Source organism: Branchiostoma floridae, chromosome 14 (assembly GCF_000003815.2).
Source record: "Branchiostoma floridae strain S238N-H82 chromosome 14, Bfl_VNyyK, whole genome shotgun sequence".
NCBI classification, from domain to species: domain Eukaryota; kingdom Metazoa; phylum Chordata; class Leptocardii; order Amphioxiformes; family Branchiostomatidae; genus Branchiostoma; species Branchiostoma floridae.
This window is the reverse complement of record NC_049992.1, coordinates 9,009,760-9,033,610: the sequence shown is the minus strand read 5'-3', so window position 1 is coordinate 9,033,610 and position 23,851 is coordinate 9,009,760. Positions and strand designations below refer to the sequence as shown.

General features: G+C 41.4%; 1 protein-coding gene and 1 long non-coding RNA gene across 3 annotated transcripts in view; one reads left to right on the top strand and one right to left on the bottom strand.

Moving 5' to 3' along the window:
• LOC118431130 (tumor protein 63-like) overlaps positions 1 to 23,851 on the top strand; it is a 29,894-nt gene that overhangs the window by 4,206 nt on the left and 1,837 nt on the right. The window contains exons 1-14 of one of the 2 annotated variants that reach the window (XM_035842245.1): positions 2,398 to 2,533; positions 5,488 to 5,611; positions 5,948 to 6,181; positions 7,026 to 7,084; positions 14,596 to 14,677; positions 15,038 to 15,221; positions 15,807 to 15,920; positions 16,346 to 16,451; positions 18,928 to 19,070; positions 19,367 to 19,455; positions 20,223 to 20,344; positions 20,857 to 21,042; positions 23,168 to 23,261; positions 23,557 to 23,644. In XM_035842245.1, the coding sequence (XP_035698138.1) occupies positions 2,496 to 2,533; positions 5,488 to 5,611; positions 5,948 to 6,181; positions 7,026 to 7,084; positions 14,596 to 14,677; positions 15,038 to 15,221; positions 15,807 to 15,920; positions 16,346 to 16,451; positions 18,928 to 19,070; positions 19,367 to 19,455; positions 20,223 to 20,344; positions 20,857 to 21,042; positions 23,168 to 23,261; positions 23,557 to 23,644 (1,663 nt within the window). In that variant the 5' untranslated portion in view covers positions 2,398 to 2,495. Of the gene's footprint in view, positions 1 to 2,397; positions 2,534 to 5,487; positions 5,612 to 5,947; positions 6,182 to 7,025; positions 7,085 to 14,595; positions 14,678 to 15,037; positions 15,222 to 15,806; positions 15,921 to 16,345; positions 16,452 to 18,927; positions 19,071 to 19,366; positions 19,456 to 20,222; positions 20,345 to 20,856; positions 21,043 to 23,167; positions 23,262 to 23,556; positions 23,645 to 23,851 lie in introns of those variants that run through there. The other variant, XM_035842244.1, reaches the window with a different exon arrangement.
• On the bottom strand, positions 8,790 to 11,336 carry LOC118431133. The gene is made up of 3 exons (XR_004832936.1): positions 10,542 to 11,336; positions 9,700 to 9,870; positions 8,790 to 9,133 (listed from the first exon to the last, which is right to left on the bottom strand). It is a non-coding gene; the product is annotated as an uncharacterized LOC118431133 (long non-coding RNA).

Here is a 23,851-nt window from a genome sequence, read left to right as displayed (position 1 = left end):
CAGACAGGATAGTTATATTCGGAGACCCATGGCAGTTATCCTGCCATCTTATCGCTAACTTCTGTCCCTGAATAGAACTCGCGCTTGCTACCGGATCCGGTCTGGCCCCCAGGGTATCATTGTTACCGCTAGGAACTTTCTTAGCAGGCTTATTGTGTGTTTTGGGTTTTTCTTTTTAGCTTACCTCCATGAAAATGAAGGTTTTCTAATCTCCAAGCAGATCCTATCTTAGCATAAGATAGTATCAAAAGCTGCCAGAGGAGTGAAGCTGGCCTAGGAGTTAATCTCCAACCAGATCCACAGTGGCGTAATGTACAGTATCAAACTTAGCATACTGTACCGGTGCCCGTTTGACTACCTTAGCCGGCTATAGTCCTTGGCCATCTTTGATACTATCTTATGGCACTGTAGGATCTGCTTGGAGATTACCTAGGAGTGCGTTTGGCTCCCAGTGGCTGATGATTCCCTTTGGCCAGCTATACTCCTTTAGCCAGCTTTGATACTATCTTATGCCACTGGTAAATCTGCCTAGAGATTAGAGGTTTTCAGCATGAGCATCGGTTGGGCGATACAGAATAGTCCGTGTTGTATTCTATATACACATCCACCTAAAGTATTGGTATACAGTAAAAGCCATTTAATTACACAACAGATAAACGCACACTTATTTTAAGCATGGAATCCCCAAATCCCAAACCGGTGCGGTCCAGCTAGATAACTTTGCATTATTGCACCAGCCGGATAATTGCACGAAATTCACTGGCAAATAGGCCATGCAATTAAGCAGCTTCTACTGTACCTGTAAGGTAAGTGATACCTTTTTATTGAAAATGATTTGGTTTTCAAGGCCATCAAAGCCTTTGTTATTGATAAGAACTGTGTGCTAGTCTATATCGTATATGTGCAAAGATTATTGTGTGGGAGGGGGGCTTCCTGAATTGACCACAGGGGTACTGTTTGCATATGCATTTGCATTGCCTTGAGTTTACTTTGGTCAAGGCCTGATATTTTATATGCAACAACAAAACAAAACATATTCATTAGCTTCCAACTGGTGTTAGAAAATCCTCAAAATGTTAGGTATAACTTAATGCAAAACCTGAAATTTTATAAAAGTTTCCCTATAAATTTGTATCTGAAAGAGCCTTGGCCAAGTAGAACACCTGTACTCAATGCATTGCAAGGACAAAGTTGAGGGTAGACTGACCAGAGGAAAATTGTTAATTAACTTACATGTGTACTGTATGTATAACAAGTCATCAAACGCATAAAGTGTAGTTATTTTGTATATGACTCTGACTTCAACATTTCGTCTTGAGAAGAGCAAGATTGTACTTAGTTGGCAGATTCAAGCAAGAAGTGTGAAATAGCAGGGAGTTAAGTAAAACATGAAATAGGCCGATTCTGATGCTGAAACCAGTTAGAACCAGATCAGTGATGATGACATCACTACATATTCTATTATCTTGCCCATATTTGGTCATGCTGTAACCTGTAGAATGCATGTCCTCATCCACAGACATAGATAATTGGCAAAATGCCAGTTATCTTTTGTTAGGGCCAAAATGTTTGACACTCTGAAGTGTATTTTCTGCCTTATTTGGTCATGCTCAGGTGACTATGTCATTGCCCAATGTTATGAAACCCCCTCTGAGCAATGATGATGGTGGGAGAGTCTATTCAACACCCTTTGGGGTGTATTCATGATTTACAAACTACTGAGGAGAATTTTAGACAAAAAATCCAACCCACAGAGTATGACATTGACAGGTGTAGATTTCACAGATGAAAAAAGAATATATTTTCAAAATATCAGCAAAGATTATCAGTGTAAGATGATATGACATAGTATGACACCCCTACATTGCACGCAACATGGTTCCTTCCTGGGAAAGTTTTTGAGTGAAGAAAATTTTCATGCATTCAGGGAGTTCTGTCAAAGGTATGTCACAAAAAGTTTTTGAGCTATACATCAATCAGTTATGCCTTAGGATGAAACACAACACTTAAAAAACTGTACTTAATTCACACCAAATAACTAGTCTTAGCTCTTGTATTATGCTGTTCAAAAGCAGTTTGTATCACTGCTATGTTTGGGAGGTGACTTATTTATACCCCCAGCTAGTCTGGCTGTGATTGGTCCATGGAATTGGGCGATGTAATCATTGGTGATTGGTTGCATGGTAGTTGGGACAAGCCAAAGTCTGTCAGAAGTAGGGGTATGAACTAATTTTGAAAACAGAATTAAGTCTGTTATACTTTCATTTTGTCTTTTCTATTAATCTACAGGTATGTATAGAGATCATCATCATATGTTAAGATAAATTTTTGTGTTGACAAGAACTTTTTTTCAATTTTTTTTTATGACAAGGTCTGTAAGAGCCACCTGTGCCCAGAAATGGTCTCTACCATGTTATTTGAATAAGGGGAATCCCCCGCATGTGCTTTCAGTGTCAGCCAAACTTGCAGCATAGTAAGAGTCTTTCTCCACACTCATGCTTGCTTTCCAGAGACGTTCTCAGCCGAGTATATGGTAAGAATAGCCTTCTTTAAGAAGAAGTTAAGGGGAGTGATAGAACTGCTTAAGAGAATTGTTGGAAAGTGTTTTTTTCTACCTAAAAAAAACTAATGCTTGTAAATGTTCAGATGTAATTGTCATGTGCACTTTGGATTGATGACTATTTGAGTAAACATGAAGCTGTTGTCACATTTGCTTTGGTGGTCGTAATGTTGTGCAACCAAGCCACAGGTCAAGCCATGTAAATTTACCAGGAAAACTTGCTTAAGAACTTTTTTTAAAGATATTTTATCAAAGGCAGGGCTTGTTCAGACGGATTTAGTTGCAACCTGCTGGTCCATTTTGTTTTGAGTGTTGAACTTCAGGAACATAGAATGGTAGCTAAAGGCATAACTTTTCTACTCTCTGCAAACTTTAACTGCTCCAGACAGAGTCTAACAATTTAAGGCAATGCTGAATCAGTTTCTAAGTTTGTAAGAGCTGGCTCAAAACCAGAGAGGCTCATTTGAATAGCAGCATGTCCGCACACACTGAGTGAGCTTAGGGGATTCCCCTTAGGCATAGCTGAGAGGGTTTGGCCTATTTACATGTTTTCTTCATGTTAAAGCATTCTTTTGTACATTTTCTTGTTTTTGTATGTAAATGTAGTTGGCTTAATGTTCTTCACTGTTTTGTTTTCACTTTTATGTTGTAATTAATACCTTAAAATATAATGAAAAGTAAGAATCTTTCTAGAATGTTCTTTAAGGTGTCAGGTGATTTCCCTGGTACTTTTTACCAGTCATGGAAAAGTTTTAAGGGTAGGTCAAACCATTATAAAAGTATTTGGCAAGGTTGGCAACTTTCATCTACAGTGCTTTTTTTTTTGTTTTTCCCATGTAATCGACCATTGTTCGTTGTTAACTTAATTGATGTATTACAGAAGTGATAGTTGAAAAGACAACATTAGATTCTGGGAAGGTGTGGTCGTGTTTGTACAGTGCAGACAATGGCCTGACCTTTGATCAGTGAACTCTGCTTTGGACACGGAAACTATTGGAAGGAATGTTCTTCCGCGAACAATTACTATTTCATTTGTTATCCACCAAAAGTGTTTTCACTTTTCTTGGTTCTTGTTTTTTTCTTCACATTTTAAAGATTCCACCTTGGTGAAGCAAAAGTAGCTTTTTGAAACTTAACCAACTTAACATTGAACCCAGCTTTGGACAACATTTGGAAGGAATGTTCATCCGTGAACAATTAGCCTTAAGCTATTTCAAAGTGTACATCTAGCGTTATACTTTTCTTGGTTCTTTTTTTTTCCCACATTTTAAAGATTCTACCTCATTGAAGCAAAAGTAGCTTTTTAAAACTTAACATTGAACTCAGCTTTGGACATGGAAACTTATGGAAGGAATGTTCTTCTGTGAACAATTACCCTTAAGCTATTTGTTATCTAAAAGTGTGCATGAAATGTTATACTTTCCTTGTGTTCTTTTTTTCACATTTTGAAGATTTTAACTTGTTGAAGCAAAAGTAGTTTTTGGAGGGCATGGACATTTATGGTTATTTAACCCTCAAACCACCGTATGGGGTCAAAACTGACCCCAGACGTATATTGATATGTGCCATTATGATATTTCTGGTTGAAAACAAATTTCCTACTATGAGTTTGTTTGTATATATGTCTTATAACTTCTCATACGTTTTTAGCAAGATTGGCTGATTGTTGACTAAGTTATCATAGAAAGTTTATGTATGGTCCAGTGGGGTCAAAACTGACCCCAGCATTTTTTTTAAACAAACTTTTGAGACCCACGCCTAAACTACTTATTGCGTGATCACGAAATTTTCAGAGAATGATGTATATGTGCAACAAAATTTTTGTACTAACTTTTGTGTCATTATCATTTTACATAACGACGCCATGACGTAATTTAGCTTGAATTGGCCGACATCTTGGATTTTGACTGATGACGTCATCAAATTTGCATAAATTATAAATATTTCATCATGAAATTTACGTTGAATCTTATAAGATGTCATGAACAAGTGTAGATCGCCAAGAAAACCTTAAAACTTTAATGTTTGAGCCAAAATTAGAAAATTGCATAATAAATATGCCTGTCAGAATTCCGTTGCCATGGCAACATAAAAAATGATGAACTTTTTTTATTCACTTAAATTGCTTGCTATCAACATTTTCTCAAAAGGGACCAAGTTTGGTGGCCCTAGCATAAGCTATTCAGGGGCTATGAGACTTTGAACCTGGTGCGGGAATAAAAAAAAACCTTACCCGGTCGGAATAGCGTTAGTGTAAAATGTGGTCCTCATTATCTTTTGCATAGATTATGATAATGAGCTAGAATTTTTCTCACCTAATCATGTCAAAATGTCCCACATATATTAATGAAGCTATACATATATGAAAATCACAAAAAGTGTCACCAAGAAAATTGTATTTGTACAAAACGTTATGGGGTCAGTTTTGACCCCATACGGTAATCTACATCACAAAAAAGGTACGGTGGTTTGAGGGTTAAAGGTGTTTAATCCAGGAATCTGATTGGGTTCAATGGTCAATGTTACCTTTTCCATTGTCTTTTTCTAAAGGAAATTGAAGCAAAGCATAACATTCAAGGATGGCCATGTTGTCGTTGTCACAGGTTTTCTATTTTTCATTGTTTGTAATTTCCTGCTGTTGGTAACAGTTACATCTGGATTGGGACTTAAAATTCTTATCCTTTGGACTGGATATTATGCCTTTAGCCACATGTATGGAGGATTTTCGTCTGTTGATCTTCTTTATGTTAAAGAACCCAACACACTTATCAACAAGACCATAGTCTGCCCTTAGTGAAGCTCCAATGCATTACTTCGCAGTGGAAAAGACAATGGTTCACCTCAACAGTGGAAGATTACTTTGCCATTATAACCTGTAATTTTTTTCCTGGGTATTTTTTCTTACCTATATGTTTTCTCTTGTCCAGGGCCTTGACCCAGGCAGTGACCCAGCCGCTGGACTATGAGTTCAGCGAGGCCGACACCGGACAGAACAGGATTGACTTCGAGGTGAAGAGTTACCAGCTCAAGGCCATGGACAGCTTTGAACTGGTGAGAAGTTAATGCATTCAGTAGGTCTTGAGTCTGATCCCCAGACAAGTCATACCAAAGATTTTAAAAATTGTACATGCTGCTTTCTCTACTTATCACTCAGCACTAATGAGGAAGAGCATAGGCGTTTAACACACATCACTACCAGCCACTAGCCCCCTGCTGTAGTGGTTTGCACAAAGGTGTGGCCCAAGGGCTACAGGCATGGAGATGGGCGCCACCCCTACGCATTTGTTATAGATACACAGGCAACTTAGTGTAAGTGTACCAGTTTTGTGGCCACAGACCTTGCAGACTGTAGACATTTTGTGACTTCTTTTGTCTGTTTCTTCCTAGATGACTGGTCAGCTGAGCCAGCTGCCATCCCTTCCCAACGTGTCCAGCAGTTTCCTGAATGCTCTCGGGGGCAACGACCCTGACCAACCGAGCACCAGCGCCGGCCTCACCGCCGGACTCACCACCTTCACAGCGACGCCCAGCAACGTGCCCAACACGTCTCCGGGTGTGGCACCCGGAGCACCTAGCAACTGTGCGACACCTGGCAGCCCTTACTCTGCCACCAGTGAGCATGTATGTGTTTTTTTTTATCTACTTGTGTCTTTTCTTCTTGTACGCTGAAAAGCAGTTACTCAAGCAACTGGATACAATTTTGGAAACGGTCAGATGTTTCAGACAACCATCCGGTGTCTTTCATCAGTGACATTTTGAGTAACTGCTTTTTGCCGTATCTAATTACCTGGATGTCTAACCTTCATTGACGTACCTTTTCTCCTTGTATTTCTAAAAGGCAGACACTCTCTGCAAAATTGCATTGGTCTAACCTCCTTTGAAGACCTAGCTTTTACTTTATGGGGAAGTAGCAGAATTTAGGGCTGCTGTGCTATTGATGTTGATATACAGCAGTACAGATCACATGCAATCAGTACTAACTCTCCTGATGGCAAATATCATTGTCATAGTCTTGTTGTCAGCGTGAAAAAATTTGGCGGTGCGTTGAATATTATGAATCAATACTCCATATTGTTACAGCTGTGAATAACTTCTGGAAAAGTTGTTATGATAAGTTATTGATAATATCTCACTAGATTCACACTGTTACCGTCAGTCACATATTGATTTTACGGTGGAAAACAATGGAAGCCCCTTGTGAACGTGATCATCTGAGAACAATGACAGGTGTTGCAAAATCAATTGGTTCAAACTTTTGCCCACATCAAAACCTTGAGTCCTCCTTTAGTAAACAGTGTGACCGCACAGGGTGCGTTCTCTCTACCCCCGCTAAGAATTTTTCCGATATCAGCACCACTGAGTAGGTGTTCGCATGTGAAACATAGTTTTGATCGATATTCGCATTCTTTTGACGGTATAACAGCTCCCCTATTGTAACGTTAATGATTTCCCCTTTCCTACACAGAACACCACTCCACCCCCAATGTATCCTGTACAATCCCCAGTTGGACAGATCCCATCCAAGTAAGTTCCATTTATTTATTTGTAGCCCAATGTAGGTAGGAGAACACTATACAAATGGTTATAGTATAAAAGCATGTAAATGATACATTTCAGATAAATGATCTTTCTGGCCACATTAATGCTTGTAACTTCAGGGTCACTGCCAATTTCCTTTTCTGTTCTCTTTTTGGCGACGCCTCGGGGGCGGAGGCATTTTCTACAGTATTACGATCGCTTTGAAAGAATTTTGAAAATTCCACGAATGCATTCCCTTGGGAATTGATTTTTGGCTAAACCACAGGGGTGTCGTCCATACAGTGGTCATTGAAGACTATTCTAGCTGTTATTCTTCCTTTGTTGAGGCATTCTTTGTTTTCAGGATCAATGATTTAAGGGAACGGTCTTTTCACATAGCCGGAAGTGACTGCGCTCCTTGCATATCATAAGCCGTACACATAGATTATTACGATGTTTCGCATGCTTTATGAATTTGCAATGGCAACCAATATGTCCCAGCTTTTTGCCGTTATGTCTTTTATAAGCCTGTGCTTTTTACAATATAGAATGAAATGCTGTCAATTGGTTATCGTTCGGAGTCATAGAGAGCCTGATTTTGAGTGGTAGAAAAATAAGATGTTTTAAAGAAGACAAGACCAATATAGCACAACTTTTGCCAATATCTTCTGAGCTTTGCTTTTATAAGGTGGGATAATATGCTTCACGAGGTCAAAAAAATATAGAAGACCAATGTGTCACAGATTTTTGTCGATATCTTTTTATGAAATATGAAATGTTGCGCTTTCAGGTGGTTGTCGTTTTGAATTGAAGCTGGTGTGTTACGCCGAAGGACTGTTATACCAGGTTATACCGGCTATATAGATACAGGTTACGTAAAGCCTGATTTTGAAAAGTTAATAAGTCACATGTTTCAAACAAGCCATGAAACCAATGGGTTTCAAGTTGTTTAGATTCTGCTTTGAAGACTAGCATAGCTAGAATAAAGGAAGGACGCAGAGACAAGGTTTTCCGTACACTGGGCACGGGAGACTGTTAAGATGGTTTGACGTTACTATATACTAGTAATGCTGGCCTCGCTAACTTCGTTCTTAGCTGCGGATCTCTCTTTCTCTTCTGAACTATACTCTCTGACTCTCTGTCATACAAATACAATATATCTGGTGGGCACATTTTGGCGTATCAAACAGACAGGTCTTGTCACACCACAAAACAACGGTTATTTCATCTACGGTCCATTCATATACATATAAAATCAACTACTACAATGTATACACTAAAATACATATTCGTGATATAAACAGTCAATCAATCAGTCAATCCGTGAATTCTATAACTGGTGTCATGTCAGGTTATCTATACATGTACAAGTATGATCGCAATCTATCGGCTGTACGTCTTGGCTCTGCTACTGGCCTCTACTTCCCTCATGTTGCCCTCCTTCTGTAGATGGCGCTGTTCTGGATGTTGTGTGGCTCCCCTCTGTTCAGAATTTTCAAGCCGCACAAATGTATCTTCTAGCTCCTCCCAGCGATCGATGGCCACTTCTGCATATTCTTATGTTGGTTTTCTTCATTAGTACATACACCTCCGGTTTGATTAGGTCCGTCGTCGCTGTGGGAAAATTATGTACGGTTCTTTGTTGTACATATAAAATCCACTATTATAATATATAACGTTACACATTATATATACATATTCATGGTATAAATCAGTCAAAACCAGCCCGTGAATTATCTAACTAGTTTTAGGTTTTCTGTGGTTGTGGCAGTGCAATCGATTTGCTGCTCCAGATCTGCTACTGTTCTGGCATTTCTTAGCCCTCTCGTTGTCTTCCTTCTGTGGACGGTGCGGTTCTGGGTGATGTGTAGCTCCTTCCCGACTTTATAAGGTGCACAGACGTCTATTCCGGCTCCTCCAGCGATACAGCTCGTCTCAGTGACTTGCAGTGGAAGGACCCGACTGACTTTGTGATGGAACTGTTTCGTCCTGATGGACACAGGTATGGGTGTCAGGAACATCTCGTCGTTGTCGCTCTTGTCCTGTATGGTTAGTCTGTTGGGATCGAGAGAGAACACAAAAATGACATCGCCCGTTTTATATACTATACGAATATACTGATACTGACACTAATGGTTTATTCCAAAGTCACCCATAACTTTGTCATCGTCGTTGCACGTTTATTTGGGTGCTCGTCACAGCTATTAAAGATATGTTGTAGGAGCTGATGTTGAGATATCACAAATAAAGAAAAAAGAGTCACAGTGTGTGGCGTGGCGGTGTTGTGGAGTCCAAGTGAACATCGTCATCATTGCTCTTGTTAAGTATGGTCGGCCTGTAAATGGATCGAGGGAGAACACACACACACACACACGCACGCAATGTTATAAACCATAACATAAATGACAGGACTGTTGAGTGGGCATCACAGAAGTTTTAGACAAGGACGCAAGTCTGGGGACGTATGCAGAGCAAATGACTGGGAGCCAGACACAAGAATCCACAAATTTCCTGTCAGATCACTAAGGTCGTTGTCTTGCCGTTCAACATAACCTTTCACTTAACTTAACTAAACATAACTAAGTCGACTTAAACCAGAGCAGCACAACGGGCATACTCACCTGAGGAGAAATTCATACATAATCTCATAGGCGATTAGTTACTCGAATCCTCAGCATGCGGCCATTTGTCTCCATTTTGCAAGTCCATGTCAGTCGAACCAGTCCATGTTTCTTTTGAAGTCCAACAGTCCAAGGTCGTCGTCATGTTGACTGGAACATTTCTGTCCGGGGCTAAAAATACACCAAATGTGAAGCCAACTGGCGATTGAAGCAATTGAAAAAAAGTTAACAAAACAAGCCTTCAATTAGGAACAATTTGAAGAGAATGGCTCAGAAAAATACCGTTCAGAAACGAAATAGTTAGGGTTTTTCTGCCACAGCTTTGCGTGGTACCATCTGTGAACGGATGGGGTAGCGTCGACGAGGGGGCGAAACTCGGTACGGAAATCATGGATGCGTGAGTGGAAGTCCGGCATGTTACAGGGGGATTTCAATCGCCAGATTGGTTCAACTAGAATCGCCTGTCGAACTGAATGGATTTCAGAGATTTTGCGTGCCAAAGCTACTAAATCACGAGCTATGGTTTCTGGAGCCCATTGGCGTCTACATATATCGTTGTGCCCTAGCTCTACGTACACAATGTGAGGACTGGTTTGCTGCAGAATAGGAAGCACACTAGCGTAATATTTTGGGATGGTGCAACCCGGCACGCCATGAAACTGAATGTCTACGTAATAGATACCCAAAAATTAGGACAAATTGCTCGTCGGAGGCTGTCATAGTACGACGCCGAACAAATGACTTCTGTCGGGATACAAAAGAGTGTCTGGTAATGGCAATGTTCGTAGTTGAAGTATCAGAAGGACAAGTTTGTAACAAGATACAACAATATGGCAGCTCACCGTGGAGTTGAGTTCGGTCACTGAAGAAAGGTTCGGCTAGTTGATCGGTGTTGACCGGATGTTCGCCTCTCTAAGCTGAAGACGGGTCAAGAAGGGTCAGGAAGTCAACAGTCTGGGAGTACGTTGTCAAAGCACTGTCCAAGCAATGCCGCCGGGTACGTACGAACAAGTTCGGAGGAAATCCGGCTTGAGACCGCGAAAGTTGTGTCCTATGTTCAGGGCCTCGCAAGGGCTCTGTAGGGAGACACCGGAACGGGGACGTGATTGACCGGTACCGAGGAATGAACCGACGGAGACCTAGCTGACTGGCTCCAGGGACGGGCCGACGTTTACGGGGTCTTGGCGCGCTGGCTCCGCTGAACGGGAAGCGGTTTCCGCCGACGGGGCGTATACGTGGTGGCTTGGCCAGCAAGATGAAACTAGAGACAAGCGTGTTCAAATCGTCCGACAAGGTTAGAGGAAAGACTTAAGCGAAAACTCGAGAAATTTTAGAGCGAAAAGTCTGCGATGCATACGCCACGAGATGCGCTGCTGTAATGACCGCTTTAGCGGTACCGTGGCACCTTGCCGTGCCAGCGGCCGGGCCACATACGGAGTTCTGTCGGTAATAAACAAAGGGATGTTTTTGGCATTGATTAGCACGGCGGCATTTCGGCTCAGATCAATTAGGGATGTCACCGATTACTAAGAAATTCCGACATCACCAAGACAATGACGCCGACCCCATGTGGCCATGGTCTGGCTAACATCGTTACCCGAACTGAGATGAATTATGCAGATGGACTGATTACAAAGGGGCGCCACAATGAGTAAAATTTTTGTCACTTAGATCGGCTCTCATTCATTCCATTCAAAACATTGTATTCGCGCTGATGTCATCCACAATAGCTACTTATTGTGGCCTAATACTAAGTGAGGTGAAAGGGTCAACACAATATTGGATAAAAGATTTGCCAAAAGAATTAATTTCAATGTAATGTAATAGCCTTTATTGCACATTCATGCCCTATCGGGCTAAGTACAGGCATATAGATACAAAGGGTAGTAATGCAGTAAACATGGTTTCTAAGACTAATCTAAAACATAAATTCTAAAACTATTCTAATACATTTGTTCGGCTTCTTCTCGTTTCTTAGTTATGTTAAACATGTAGCTTGAGATGTGTTTGTATAATGTCGTTTGATCAAAGCTCATAAGAAAAATGAATTTTTCAACACTAGACATATATTCAAAGCGAGGGAACTTTCCTATAATATGGCTAAAAAGAATACTTCTATCGTTACTATATAAACTACAATCTAATAGAAAGTGAGATTCATCTTCGATCTTGTTCAGGTTACAGAACTGACAGACTCTTTGCTCCAGAAGTGTGCGGTTGTGCCTCCCTGTTTCAACACGGAGTTTGTGGCAGCTGATTCGTAGTTTGGTGATAATAGATCTTTGTCGTTCGTTCGGAATCTTAAGATACTCTTCTTCGTTATAGGTGGATTTGAACAGTCTGTATGAGCGTAATTTGTTCTTTGCGCATTTGCCCTTGTTGTCATTATGAATTTCGCATAGAAATGTTTGAAAGTAGATGTCCTTTAAACGTTGTTGAATAGCAGAGATGATTGAGGGCACTTTTGAAACAATTGAGTGTGGAGAATGCCAAACAAAGGCATAACCGCATTCTTCTAAAGTTTTCCGCACACCGGAAGCCCAACATTTACTACCTAAAGAGTCTAATTCTAATTGACATAAAAGTGCGTCTGCCTGGAGACTATCAGCCGGCACATTCAAGCAGACTCTAGTGAAAAACTTAATGGCGTTTAGGGAGGCCTCCAAGTGTAAGGGGTACCTCCCTAATTCAGCCCGTGCAGCAAGATTGCTAGCTGTTAATAAATCTCTCAAACAAGATCTTCAACAGCTCCTCAAAAATAAGGGTAATGTTACGGTCACATTTCCAAACGGGAACCGACCAGGCAACTTTCGCTCCTCAAGCTGGGGGTAGTTTTACGGTAACAGTTCCAACCCGGGGTCCGATTGGGCAGCTCTCGTGAACAAATAAAAAGTATGTAGAGGGCCTAAAACACACAAAATGCAAAGAAAATAAGTAGTGGCCATAATTTGTGAACTGATAAACGACCATAAACAGCTTTACTTTTTAATTTGGATGTCTATCCTTCATAAATGTAGCTTTATTTTTTTTTTATTCCGGTAACTTCCGGTTGGGAAATGTGACCGTAACATAAGACATTCATGATCATTCTTAGGTAGCCTTATTAGCAAGTTCACAGGTACCAGTTTTGTTGATGCCAAAATGCCTAAGAAAAAGGCGAACACGTTCAAAAAATATGTCCAGTCTATTCTTTTTACTTTGCCGGACAGACCGAGACAGATAAGATAAAAGGCGTGTAGAGAATTTGTACCATATGTTTATGTTACTAGGTAACTAGGCTATTTTAGGAATAGGACACGTGACTACACCATATATGGAAGTTCATTTGAATGTAGCATTGACCAATGACTGGGGAGAAGAGCTATGAGTAATTGGTAGAGCGCCAAGTTTGAACTGCCCAAGACGCTGCCAATGCTCTGAGAGCTACTCTTGTATGTGATAGTATGATGTATGAAATATGATGTAGTATAGCGCATGCTTCCGTCTGTAATTACCCTATCTGTGGAGTAAGACATGGTTAGGCTTATGTACACAATTGTGCATACCTGGATAGTATAGACTGCATAGTACATGTAACATATGTGTCAGCCAGGTTCTGTCTGGCTGAAGGTGGTATCAAATCATCAAACGTAGATCCTGTTGGCTCCACCCGCTGTTGTTCATGTAGACATTTGTTTTCGGCTTTGTCCTCACGTGCATCGTAAGCCACTTCTAGCTATTTACCAGGACTTGAGGTGGCTCGTGACTGTTCGATTTTAGCTGGAGGGGAAAAGCAGGTGTTTCAGGGTTTTTTTTTTGGGGGGGGGCGTGATCTTTGGGCCTCCTTCCCAAGGGTGTACCATCGGGCATGCATTTGGTATGCGGAAGCGTGACCTGAAAACTACGAAGGCTCAGAACTACATTAACCATATTTTTCTCTGTACTAATAATACTATGTACAAACATACTGTTGAAGATGATCTACACTTTTTATTATCATGTCCCTCGTTTATATTGAGGAAAGACAGAAGATTATGGACGTAATTACCTTGTATATTGTGCATCCTATAATCCGTCTTCTTATGGACCGAACCGGTCAGATAATGTCACATAGTCCTTAATCTTTAATTCTTTGGAATTCTACATTATTGTTATGGTTATCTTCTTGATGAGAAATCAGAAGAAACCAGACTGATGCGTATGGCTGAAGAAAAGCGGATCCTGCGAAAAGAACTCTACAACAGACCCGAGTCAGCTTGCAGATGTGCCCTATGTGGCAGAGAATGTAATGCTCGTATAGGGCTGTTTAGCCACAGTCGACGCTGTAGGGCTGATATCAATTAGGATTTTGCCATGGTCAATATTGACCGAATGAAACCATATATAGATTGAAGCCGTCAGTTGCAGTAGCAATTTAAGTCCTTAATTTTTAATGCTTTAAATCTCTCTATTATTGTTATGGGAAGTTCATGATACAAGTCTTGAAGTTTTGTACATGTACTGTTTTAGATCTTGTTTGCACGTGTTGCAATCGATTGAAGGATCGATCGACTGACAATTCGGACTATAACCAAAGTCAAAGATAATGTCATAATAAGAAAATTGCCTGTGTAATAGTATCAGAAGTTCAGAATATTTTCGCCCCTCCTTAATTTTCGCCATTTTTGCTCCCCCCCCCCCCCCAAGGAACCAACCCCGCACAAACAAGATACCCCCCCCCCCCCTCAAGCTCACCATATACACCCCGGGGCGGGTCAGTAACATTAAAATGCGTCGCCTATAGGTGTCTTTTTTAGACACCTTTACTTGTTGACAATGTTTTGGCATTAAAAAGATTATGTGTACACTTCCTTTTGGATATGTTATAAATATTACTATAGAAGTAAATAGGTCAATATTCTAATGTTTACCCTACAGTACTGACTACTCTGGCCCACTGGGATTCGAGTTTTCCTTCGGACCACAACAGACCAACACAGCGAAGAGTGCCACCTGGACAGTAAGTACTACTGTTTCTCAGTCATAACAATCGGTGTCGTTATTTTCTTGATTTTGTGGCTTCGCATCAGAGCTGACAACAAAGGTCTCTTCCCTGGGTTCAAATGTAGTTTGGAATCGTTGAACCTTAAAAGATACTACCAAAAAAAAATCTCAAACAAAAGTAGAAATGTAAATAAATGTCTTTTGAGCTAGTAATGATATAGCCTTTTGTCAACAGTTGCAGTTGATATGTATGGTTTCCTTTTATTCTGTATTTTTCATGTATATTGTGCCTTTTATGTAGTGAAAGATGAGAATGTGTACTTGTAAATGAAGTATTGGATAGCAAGAAGTAGTGTTTCACTTTTTTCTGTTACAGTACTCAGAAGTCCTGAACAAGCTGTACGTCAGAATGGCGCTGACCTGTCCGGTCAAGTTCAAGACCAGGCTTCCCGTTCCTCACGGTTGTTTCATCCGCGCCATGCCGCTGTACAAGAAACCTGAGCACGTGACGGAGGTAGTGCGCCGCTGCCACAACCACACCGCTGCGAAGGAGTTCAATGGTGAGTGGTTGTTACAATGCCTTTGGTGGTTGTGTTCATTGTTGTGTGCAATAGAGCTGGTATCATGTAAAATTGTGAAACTTATCTGTCAACAAGTGGAGCATCCTTTCATCAGAAATGTCAGTTATTTCTACTCAATGCTTTTGTCATTTTCTACACTGAAGCAAAATTATAAACTATATTCTAAGTAAAAAGAGTTATTTTCTTAGTTCATGTATTTGTGAATAACTTACAATATAGAATCTTGCCTAATATCAAAACCTTAACTTTAGAAATGTCAAGTAGGATTGCATGATACAGGAAGACAAAAAACACAAATATGACTGTCTTATTAACATTTATTGAGTCGAATACTTAACCTGCCATTCATGTCTGTACAGAATATGTAAAGTGTTGTGCCAACAAGCAGTTACACATGTACTCAAGCAACTGGATTTGATTTTGTGATGGGCCACCAAAATCATATCCAGTTGCTTGAGTAACTGTTTTTGGCGTATCTGGATGTCTAACCTTCATCGAGGTTAAGTGTTTGTGCATGTGGATGTTGTGTTGTTTATAACTGGAATCATTTTGTTTCCTTACTAGACCACCCTGCTCCTTCTCACCTGATCCGTGTGGAAGGAAACCCGAATGCTCAGTACTGGGAGGACCCACACACACACAGGCAGAGTGTCACCATTATGTACGAGAGCCCACAGGGTAAGGGGGAAAAGTTTGTGGTTGTGAACATTTGTGTGCTGAGAAATTGCAATCAAAATGTAATTGTATGAGAAGAATTCTTATGGGCTACAAATATCTTCAGGCCACCCAACGTCCATCCTCTGCTCTGTTGAGAGGGACCAGTTACAGCCCTAAGACAGCAGAATTTGTGTTACACAGACTAAGACATCTTAAAATGCTATTAGAAGATACAAGAATGTTAGTTAGAGTTGAAGTAGAATTGTACTGATGATTTCACAAAATATATAATTTAAAAGAAATAGTTTTTAGTTCTATGTGTCTTTGGATAAGAAATGGCTTGTTAACAGAATACATCCAGAGGATCGTGCTTCAAATTTTGTAATGGGTCAGCAAATGATATTTCCTAAATGTTTAAACTTGAAATTGACTTGTACCCTTTACAGCTGGTACAGAGTACAACACTGTCCTGTACAACTTCATGTGCTTCTCCTCGTGTGTGGGAGGGCTGAACAGGAGGCCTACACAGGTCATCTTCACTCTGGAGAACAGGTGAGTTTAGAATCTGTCCTCTACTAAGGCTTTGCCCTGTTCCATCCACAAATGTGCGGTCTAAGGGACTGTACGATATTTATCAGGGGGGGAGGGCTGGTGCGTTGGGGGGGGAGGGCCATGTTAATTTTTTTTGAGGTGGGGGGAGGGCCATGTTAATTTTTTTTAAGATAGGGGGAGGGCCATGTTAATTTTTTTGAAAGAATAGTTTATACTATTTTTGTTTTGATATTTTGACATGGCCCTAAAACTGATAAAATAAGCCTTCTGAATAGCCTAAAATGCAAGAGCTTCAGGGGGGCAAAGCCCCCCTATAAAGTCCCCCCAAAAGTGGCACTGCCCTGGACCAGCGTTCCCGCCAGACATACGTCATTCCGTCTTGGGACTAATTTTTTCGGGAAGGACGCACTCGGCTCGGGTGAGTGTGTCCATAAAAAATCTGAAAGAAAGGCTGACCTGTACCACCCGTGTGGAATCTTTTTAAAAACTATCTTTATAAGAAGGAATCCTACCTTTACAATTTATACTGGGGCATGGGCGGAGCGCGGCACGTTTTAGATATATTGGTAGCCGCCCGTGTCGTCTGGCAAGTTTCTTCCCCAACAATTTACTACTAGTATTAAAGTTTCCCCAACTACGCGCGGTGCGCGGTAATTATGCGAAGAATCCAAAGCTATAAACTTTTTTTTTTATTTACAACATTTCTGTTGTTTCAAAAGGGCAAAATTTGCGGCTGAAAAGGGGCCGCAATATTGTTGTCAAGCGTCGATCGAGTCGACGTCGGCTGTGCACTCCGTGGCACATGGCGCGGCACGCCCCCCTCCCCAGACGGACGGTCGATCGATCGCAGCGCCCAGCACGTTGGGACGTCTTTTCTGGCTACTCCTTCAAGGCTACACCGGCACTGATCACTGCCAAAGACGCAGCAGATCGACCTCCTTCGTATAATGTACATTTGTATAACGTTCTTGGTCTATGTAAAAAAAGAAATCCAGCCAAATATTTCACGCCGAAAACGGGGTTACCTGAGGTCGCAGGAAACGAACGCACGCTCCTGGAAAATGACGGCGCGGCCTGCCCGTGTAAAACCCGACCAATTTAATTAATTTGAGTAAAATCATCGGGCAAAATAGAAAAAAAGGTGTGATGGCGTTGTTATTCTATCCTCTGGAAAAACTACTAGTATTTGATGCGGGAGGACGCACCATCGATCGCACGAGGTAGACATTTTTTACTCAGTCAATGCCGGAAGAAAATTGGCAGGATTTTTCCATGGGCTGACAAACTCACTGGCTAGAGCCCTGTTTGGAAGCATCAAAAACCCAAAATTTTCATATAGACATGACTGGACAAATCACGGACGGCTGATTCCCCGTGCTTATAGTTATTTTTTTATAACGTATTTTTGAGGAAAGGGCGGACGTCGATTACTGAATAACGGGAGTAGAAAAAGGCAAACGGCATCCAATCTCAAGGGCATAATTTTCCTCTCAAATTGCAGGAAATTCTGTTTTAGAGGGTTTGAAAATCCACATTTTCCCGGGGGAGCATGCCCCCGGACCCCTGCCCCGACGCTGTGAAAAAATCCTGGCAAGAACACTGGCTATACCAGGTGGACGCCGGGCGCCCTTGTGCCCTGACGTCTATATTACTTTAAGGCTGTTTTTATCGGTTGTTTTTCTACCCTTTTAATGATTCCTGTGGGGGGGAGGGCCATGTTGATTTTTTTGGGGTGGAGGGGGAGGGTCACGTTAAATTTTTTTGAGATGGGGGGGAGGGCCATGAAAAAATTTTTTGATCGGACTTCCAACGCACCAGCCCTCCCCCCCCGATAAATATCGTACGGTCCCTAACTAGTGTGAGCCCGCTGAACAGAGCCGCATGGAAGCACAGTGTGAAGACTAGCCGACTGCTGTCTACACCCATGTCAGGGACCCCAGCAGCAGTTTAATCAAATAGTGGATCCTATTACTCCTACTATAAGGTTGAAGTAAATGTGTCTGCTGATCAGGAGTAAACAAATACTCTTCAAGTCTTCTGACATTGTTTGGTAACTTTTTTCTACGATGTATGATGTCATTTTGATGAAAGAATACTAAGTGTAGAATACAAAGTGTAAAATTTGTGAAAGTGCGGAGTCAAAATGTCAGTCTTGTTTTTTAGGCTTTTTCATTTGATGATAGAGAAACATATAGTTCATATGGCACATACCATAGATCAGCATTAAACTTTGTTCAGTATTGGTGTGTAGTAGAGACACCTAGCAGCCAATACTGGTTTTACAGGAAATAATTTTGCTGCACAGTACTGCCCCCTGTCTGGTGCTGCGGTACTGCTGTTGGTAACAGTACAATCTAGCATTAGTTGCAATGACTCAGTTCAGGCATTTTATCCCTGATATATTATTTTCCCAACAACCTGACAATGCCCAAACCATTTGCTAAAATTGTCATCATTTCTTTTTTCCAAACCCCAGCCAGGGCCAGGTGTTGGGGCGCCGTGTTGTGGAGGTGCGGATCTGTGCCTGTCCTGGGAGAGACCGGAAGACAGAGGAGAGATCGTTCAACAAGACTCACGGGAACCAGTCGTCCGAGTCCACACCCGTCAAGAACAAGAAAGGTGGGTTAAACATATGCTGTAGTGTTAAGTCACGCAACATGATTTTTAGACTCACTGTCATGAGACTAAATGATAACTTAAATGTTAACAATCATATTTTGACACAGATTTGATCTAGTTTGTGGGTTAATGTATGCTTTAGTATTATGTCAGCACACACACAATTTTATGACTCGCCATTGATAGATGAACTGTACTTTGACAAGTACCCTAATTATTTTGCATTTCTAGTCACAAGGTTTTTAGAACTTGTACCTTGTATTTTGACACTGACCTGAACTCTTTTATTCCTTCAGGTGTGAAAAGGATGTCTCAAGGCTTCACCATCACTACCCTGGGCAGTAAGAAGAGAAAGACACACGACGACAATGTCTACTATGTACCGGTAGGTTAACAAAACTGTAGATGTAAAGTAACAATGGATGATAAAATATCTTTCAAGTTTTTATAGGTCCAAAGTCTGAAAGGAAAGGGATGATACTGGAAAATATTTCACAAGCAGAAGTTGCTTAACCTATCTGGTTGTTTTGTTAGCCATGTCCTTAATTGGAGTCAATATTCACAGAACTATTGCATGAAAATGTTAAGTATGTGCTACACTTGTATCAAACTGTAAAAGGAAGAGACTTTAAATTGTTCCATTTTCTCTTTTCTCTAGAGCTTTAAGTGATTTTTGTGTTACCTTGTGAATGCAAGGGATGTGAGAAAAAACAGTGAAAGTATATATAGAATGGTACAACTCTAAACTTTCTTCCAATACAAAAGTACACACGGATCAAATTTTGAATGACCACTGTTGCCTCCTTCTGTATTGATCCTGAAGAAGTCGACAGTGGTTGTTGAAAATTTGATCCATGTGTACTTTGGTGTTGGAATGGAAGAAAGTTTAGCTTTGTACTATGATTACTACCAACACAGATAAGCTTCCATGATACATGTAGAGTGGTTAATCTTTCCTTGAATCTTTACCTTGAACCACAGCCAGTAGATGCCCTTCTTCTGGGTAATGAGGCTGTCCTAGCTGCAGCGGTAGTAGCATCAGTATGTGAATCGGTACTTAAACTGGTCTTGCTGCAGATCCCATTCCTGCCCCAGTCTTGTACTCCTTCACTGTCTTGCTGTTGACGTTGAATGTCGTCTTGTGTCCCTCAGGTACGAGGCAGAGAGAACTATGAGATCTTGATGCGGATTAAGGAGTCCCTGGAACTGATGCAGATGATCCCCAAAGCTCAGGTGGAACAGTACCGTGCTACTCAGGCCAACCTCTCCAAAATGTGAGTCCACTAGAATTAAATTTCATGTTATCCCCTTCTACGTGCATTTGTAGGTGGAGACACATTTGAAAGCATTGTGGTTCATAAGAACATATGAAACCATTTCTTGCATCAGGGCAACTGTTTGTTGGCATGTCTAGTACAAAATGTTGAATGTCACGTAATCCCCCTCTACATGTATGTGCATATCATGATCATCTTTTGTAGCTGGATCCACATTTAAAAGCATGTGGGTTAGATAACTTAGAAGAACATATGAAACCCTTTCTTGATCTTGCATGTAGGCAACTATTTATTGATTTGTCTTACAAAGCTTGATGTGTTTTAAAACATGTTGTTGGAAATAGAAAAAAATTGAAACAGATGTTATTTTTAAAGTGCCATTGGAGGAGATGAGCTTAGTTTTTTATTTGAATAGCTATGATGAGGAAAACGTTGCTTGTTCATTTTTGTCTGTTTTGTCGTGGTTACCATTTTTTTGTGGTTTTGTAAAACTATTCTCTCTTTTCCAGACCGTCCCTCCACACAGCGCTGAACAGAACAGACTCGTTCAACAACTCTCCCCTCCACAATGACCACAAGCAGGACCACACCCCTAACTCCCAGTTTGACCACTCCGGCGCGTCCCACAGCAGTACGGACACCATCTCTCCTCACAACGGGCACCCACCGGCAGACACGGAGGGAACCGTCGCTGAGTAAGTCTAGATATTGTTTTAGACAAAAAATGTTTCAATATTTGTTGTAATTGAGAATCGAGACAAATCATTTTTGTCCAATAGGATTTTTTATGCCTGGCACATTTTTTTTCTGTCATTGTTTACCGCATTTTATCAGTTTTGTTCTTCTACGCTGCAACATTGACAGTGTTCTCACCAGGAAATTTTCACAGCGTCGGGCAGGGGTCCGGGGGCTGCCGAAGGCCCCCAGCGGGGTCCAGGGGCAGAGCCCCGGTGGGGGGACCCAGGCGGGCGAAGCCCCCCGGAAGCTCTTGCATTTTAGGCTATTGAGAAGGCTTATTTTATCATTTTTTTAGGGCCATATCTACGATAATCGCAGCAGTCACTTAAACTTGTCTTCAGCAGTTTGACTTTGACGTAACAATATTTCGGGTCAAAGCTTCACAGACAACTAAAAACTCATAAACAACAAACTTTACTCAGCTCAACAGTACTTAAAAATATTGTCCTGGTTGCCATCCGAAGTTGAAGCGCTTGTTTATAGCGCTAGTATCGCTGTTAGCCGCCGTGCCGTACGACTGTTGTTGACGGTCTCCCTGCGTCGCCGCCTCGCCGTTAGAGTTTAGACGATATTCCCACGGACATGTTTCAAGAAAATACCCGGTAAAAACTGCTATTCCGCGTCAGATTCCATTCTTTAAAACATGTGGGACTCAGTGTTACAGTCTAATAAATATTTCGTAGAAGCACCGCTGTGGGAAAGAAGGTCCAAGGAATGTAATATTACGTAGCATGAAGTTCGCTGTAAACTTGCACACGGCACATGACTGAAACTGTAAACAACAGCCGCGTTTGATTGATAGCCGGCGGCCCTTTGATCAAATCGGAAAGATGCCGACACTGCCCTGGCGGTTTGTGGGCGGGGCCACACGGGGCTTGTCGGCGAAACTAACGCCGGGTTTTACATACAAACTTACGATGGTTTGTATCTTACGAATGCCGATACAGAGCTTCAAATTTAGAACAGGAATTTTGGGAAAGCGACCCACTCTTGCTCCAGAATTATGTCGGAAAGAATTGATTCTATTTCCCGCGCTGAAATAAAAATTACGCAACTATCAGTAACAGCCTATGTTGGTCAACCGAGCTTCCCAAATAAGGACATTCCCCGGGAACTGGCTGTTCCGCGGAGGGATCCCACCCCACTGATCACTCGCAGCACACGCGCTACTCATTTTATATTTTTTTTGGCACCAACGCAGGGCGGCACACGCAAAATTTAGAACAGGAAATTTTGGAACGCGACCCGTTCTTGCTCTAGAAATGTGTCAGAAATAATTGCTTCTATTTTCCGTACTGAAAAAGAAAGACGCAACTGCCGCGAGTAACAGCCTCTGTTTATCAACGCCGCTCCCTTATGCACATCGGCTGTTCCGGGGAGAGATCCCACCCCGCTAATCACGTGCGGGCAAGGCCCTCTCGCGTCTGTGTTTACATTTCCGCGCGCGGGAACGCAAGGGGTGGGAGGGGCTGCCGGCTGCGAGACAGCGGTACGGCGGTACGGCGGGCCGGTGCTGTAAAACACCTCCCTTCGAGTTGATAACTTCCTGAAATAGCGAAGGCGCGTGCTTGGCGCGTGCCTATGTATTTTTACTACGATATTTTTCTTTTATTCCCCATTTTTTTGCCGCTACGCTGGATGAAAAAGCAGCGTAGCGGGCGTTTTACAGCGTCATTTTTCCAGCCCACAGCGTATCGGCCCGCTATGCTGAAAAGGCCTGGCGAGAACACTGATTGACTTATGGTACAAGGTGTTTAATGCAAGTTCAAAGAACACTTGTACATTCCACTGCATCATAGATAATGTACAAACACCAAATTTAATTTCTAAAAAAATTGGTGCTTTAATCATTCTCGGGAAATCTGACCAACTCACGATCAATTTGTTGAATGAATGTAACTTGAATGTTGTTCAGTCCTTATTTGATCCATGGTTATAACCCAGCATCTTTATCAATCTTTGGAAATCTGACCAACTCACGATTGATCTGTTTAATGTGCATTGTTTGTAACTTGTTTGAATTTTTTTCAATTAAAGTTTAATCCATGTATATAACCCCACCTTCTTTCCCTTCCCCACCAGCTGGCTGACTAAGCTGGGTTGTGCCTCCTGTATCGAGACCTTCCACCGCAGGAGGATCAACTTTGTGTCACAGCTGGAGGAGATTAATCTACAGGTTAGTGCACCCCCCTTTCTATCTATCAATGGTATAGTGCAAAAGTTTCCTTCATCGGCCACTAGATTGCTTTTAAGTGTATTGTCACGTCTGTATATTGACAAAAATGGTGGTCTAAACAGTTAAAAGAAAAAATCATTGTGGGCACTGACATAAGTAAATGGTGACCATTTATTTTCACGTACAATGTTTGGTCTTTGTGGTATTTGATTTAAAGCCCTTGTCATTTTTATCTCTCTCTGCAAATAGCATATAATGTTGCAAGTTCTTTAACTTGACTTCTTCCCACATACAGGACCTACATGAGATGAAACTAACAGAGAGACTGGTGGACAAGATTTGGAAAGGAATCATTGAGTACAAGGCTGCGAAGGACTTTTCAGGTGGGCAACAAATTTAACAGTCCATTTCATTTTAGAACTGGTAGAGAGTCTGTGTGGTTGTAATTGTAGAAAAAAATACATATTTGTCTTGAGTTACACTGTTTGAAATGGCTTGGTCAGTGCCAGTAGGTTTGGTTTATGATTAGTAACGTCACTGCTATGACGGATATTTACTTCCGGACTTTTGAGTGACACTCGAAATGTCCG